Source organism: Eurypyga helias, unplaced genomic scaffold (assembly GCF_000690775.1).
Source record: "Eurypyga helias isolate BGI_N326 unplaced genomic scaffold, ASM69077v1 scaffold34219, whole genome shotgun sequence".
NCBI classification, from domain to species: domain Eukaryota; kingdom Metazoa; phylum Chordata; class Aves; order Eurypygiformes; family Eurypygidae; genus Eurypyga; species Eurypyga helias.
The window spans coordinates 6,695-9,985 of record NW_010270806.1 but is presented as its reverse complement, the minus strand read 5'-3'; the positions used below and the strand labels follow the sequence as shown (position 1 = coordinate 9,985).

At 54.5% G+C, this 3,291-nt stretch overlaps 1 protein-coding gene across 1 annotated transcript in view; it reads left to right on the top strand.

Moving 5' to 3' along the window:
• USP48 (ubiquitin specific peptidase 48) overlaps positions 1 to 3,291 on the top strand; it is a 10,790-nt gene that overhangs the window by 2,818 nt on the left and 4,681 nt on the right. The window contains exons 4-7 of the mRNA XM_010158586.1: positions 758 to 882; positions 1,431 to 1,539; positions 2,711 to 2,844; positions 3,027 to 3,109. Coding sequence (XP_010156888.1) covers positions 758 to 882; positions 1,431 to 1,539; positions 2,711 to 2,844; positions 3,027 to 3,109 — 451 coding nt within the window. The remainder of the gene's footprint in view (positions 1 to 757; positions 883 to 1,430; positions 1,540 to 2,710; positions 2,845 to 3,026; positions 3,110 to 3,291) is intronic.

Below are 3,291 nucleotides of genomic sequence, written 5' to 3'. Positions count from 1 at the left end.
CTGGATAGAGAGAGAGGGGTGGGGCAGACGGTCAGTGTGGGGCAGAGAAAGGCTGGATAGAGGGGGTGGGGACGGCAGACAGGCCCTGTGGGGCTCTTGCCAAGGCTGAAGGCTCGGGAGAAGAGCACAGCTTAAAAATCCGCGCCTGGAGAAGTAGGAGGGAGATTGCTGGAGGAAGAACCCGAGTGCCGGCGTGCGTTTCCTCAGGAGCGGAAGGAAGCAGTCACTGCTGCCCAGGGGTGGCAAAGGACAGCTGGGAGAGGCCCAAGCCCGATTGTTTTCGGGGAGAGTGAAGGAGAACCAAGGCCCCGAGCTGAGTGCGGGGAAGCTCCCGAGCCGTGCAGGAGGGGACAGGGCAGCTTCTCATCTTGGGGTGTTTCATTTTTCCTCCCCTAAAACACAAGCAGGGACAGCCTGTATTGCCTGCCGGGCTTTGGGAAGCGAGCGGTAACGGGACAAAGCTCAGCAGGAGGTTGTTTTTCCCTTCCAGAGCCCTGCGAGGAGCGGGGCAGAAGTCAACCCACCCCGGGGCAGCTGGCTGGAAGCCAGGTTTGCTCACGCCGGGGGCCTTGCTCTCCTTTGAGGCAAATTCCTCTTTTTCTTTGGTTCTCCCGACTGGTCCTTTTTTTCCCTGTTCAGGGCACGCCAGAGCCGCCGTGCAGGCTGCGGATAATCCGCAGGAAATTAGCGCCGGGGTTGTGACGGGGCTTTGTGCCGTGGGTGGCGCGCTAGTGACGGACTTGACTTTCTCCTCTAGGATGCCCAGGAGTTTTCAAAGCTGTTCATGTCGCTGCTGGAAGATACTTTATCCAAACAAAAAAACCCTGATGTTCGGGACATAGTGCAAAAGCAGTTTTGCGGAGAGTACGCCTATGTCACGGTGTAAGTATTTGGTCCTCGGGAAGAAGCTTTCTGTAAATATTTAAACGTTTTAGAAGAAGTTGAAAGGGAAAGGTCCCTCCTGGCAACTGGAGCGGGCAGGTAAACTGCTGCCAAAACATTTTGTGAGAGGTTTTTAGCTTTCCTGATTCTGTGTGCGCGGTGGTGTTGCAGTTTACCTGCTGCTTTTTATCCCTGAATGGAAAAATTCACCCTTAAACCTGCAGGTGTTTAGACGGGTGGAACGTAGTCTTGGGGAAATGGAGTACTGGGGTGCCTTGTTTTCATTCCTGCATTCTCAGAGCTGTGGATTTCAGCTCAGGAATCATCTGAAATGGTGTGTGCGGGTTTTTCCTGGTAGATGCTGTTACCCTGTTTACCCCTTGCAGTGCTTGTGGTGTCGAGGTGTGCACCACCCTAATTCTGACTTGACTTTTTCTCCTGGTTTTATAGCTCAGGGATGGTTTACAAGCGGCTGGGGAGTTCAGACACCTGAGCCATCGGGCTGTCCTCATGTGTTTTGGTCTCCTTTTGTTCTTTTTCGATCCTAGCTGCAACCAGTGTGGCAGGGAGTCCAAACTCGTGTCTAAATTTTATGAGCTGGAGTTAAACATCCAAGGGCACAAGCAGTTGACGGACTGTATAACGGAATTCCTTAAGGTACGAGCTCCTTGGGTTTTGAGTCCCGCTGTTCTTAGCGAGGTGTTTTAATTCCTTTCTTCAATTAACAGCCTTCGAGGTCCGCCTGAGAGTGAAGAGTTGTCACAAACAGAAATTTGTTTTTCTGCGGACCCATAAAATGGGGATTGGGTCACGGGAGGGAGGAGCAGGAGGGCACATGCGCATGCTACAGCTCTAAAAAGCACTTAAAAGTCGCTTGTTTAGTTAATACTTTCCTGCAAATATGGGAAGAAGTCCCCCCATAGTCTGACCAAAAGTCCCTGCGTGCTTTGTCATGGATAGCACCGGGAGAAGCTGCTTTCTGTGTTTGCTCCCTGGGTGCTCATCTGCATAGCAACAGGAGACGTTCCCGCCCTAAAATGTGCTCTGAAAAATCCTGCTGCCGGGAATAGCTCCGGAAACAACAGCTGCAAGTGCTCTTAATCGACTTGAAAATTTGCTTAGATCTTAAGATGATTCCCCTGAAAATCCTGGGGGCAGAACTGACCTGAAGGGTGACAGCACCTGAGCTGCCTGGCCGTCGGGCAACAGCTCTGCCCGCAATCACGGGAGGGGCTGCTGTGAAAAGAGACTGGTTTAAGGTCCTGAAAAGGTCAATTTTGGGTTTGTCTGCTCCTCCTTCACATGACACAGCCTGGTGACCTTGCTGAGGGCACCTGGGGCCCTGCTCCGGACCCATCCCGCCGTGGGATGTAGGCGTAGAGGGTGCCTCCTACAAGGTGTCGCTGGTTTGGCCGAGCGAAAGAGGATTGTGGGTTTGGGGCTAAAATGTGGCTTTACATTAACTCGGTCCATGTGAGAGCTGGTAAAAGGGCGATTTAATTATTTTCTTCTTCCACAGCTCTCGTTGGTCTAAACCAACTCAGCCGAGGGGGGAGCAAACCCAACAGTCTTTAGGTGAACGGAGAACAGGGCTTGGTTGGTCTGAAACGCTCCTCGGGGCGAGAGCGGCCCGCTACGGCCCTGCGGTCGAGCGCGTTCCCCAGCGCGTCCGTTTAGCCAAAGGGTTGTTTGGGAAAGCAGCCGGGGAGAGCCTTAAGTGGGTAAACACCTCCCGTGCTCGTCCTGCCGTGGAGTAGCCCGGACTGGTTGACTTTTCGGTGGTAACCTCTTCTCAAGACCTTTCCCTCTGCCTCCTCTCCCCGCTCAGGAAGAAAAATTAGAAGGGGACAATCGTTATTTTTGCGAAACTTGTCAGAGCAAGCAGAACGCCACGAGGAAGATCAGGCTGCTGAGCCTTCCCTGCACGCTCAACCTGCAGCTGATGCGTTTCGTGTTTGACCGGTGAGCCCCGCGCTGCGGAGGCGGGAGCGGCCTGCGGCGCGTGGTGGCTCCTTGGGAACCGTCTGCCCTGCTCTCCCTGCCTCGGTGGGAGAGGCGGGGGACCGAGGGCGCGCGTGGAGGGTTTATTTTGGGGGGTGAACTCTTACCGCTGTCCCCTGAAGCGAAGCTTTGCCTCCGCACAGGCAAACTGGCCACAAGAAGAAGCTGAACACCTACATCGGCTTCTCCGAGCTGCTGAACATGGAGCCTTTTATGGAACAAAAAGGTGAGTTTTGTGCACGGCGCTTTGTTAATGGTACCCACGGCCCATTGGCGGGCGGGAGGAGATCCCCTCCGACCCCCCTTTTGGATGGAAAGTCGTGTCAAGGGCTGTTTGAGGCCCACGTTTCAGATAACCGCCCCACTGCGAGGGGCGAGGTCTGGGAGAGATGCGGGCCCAAGCGCAGC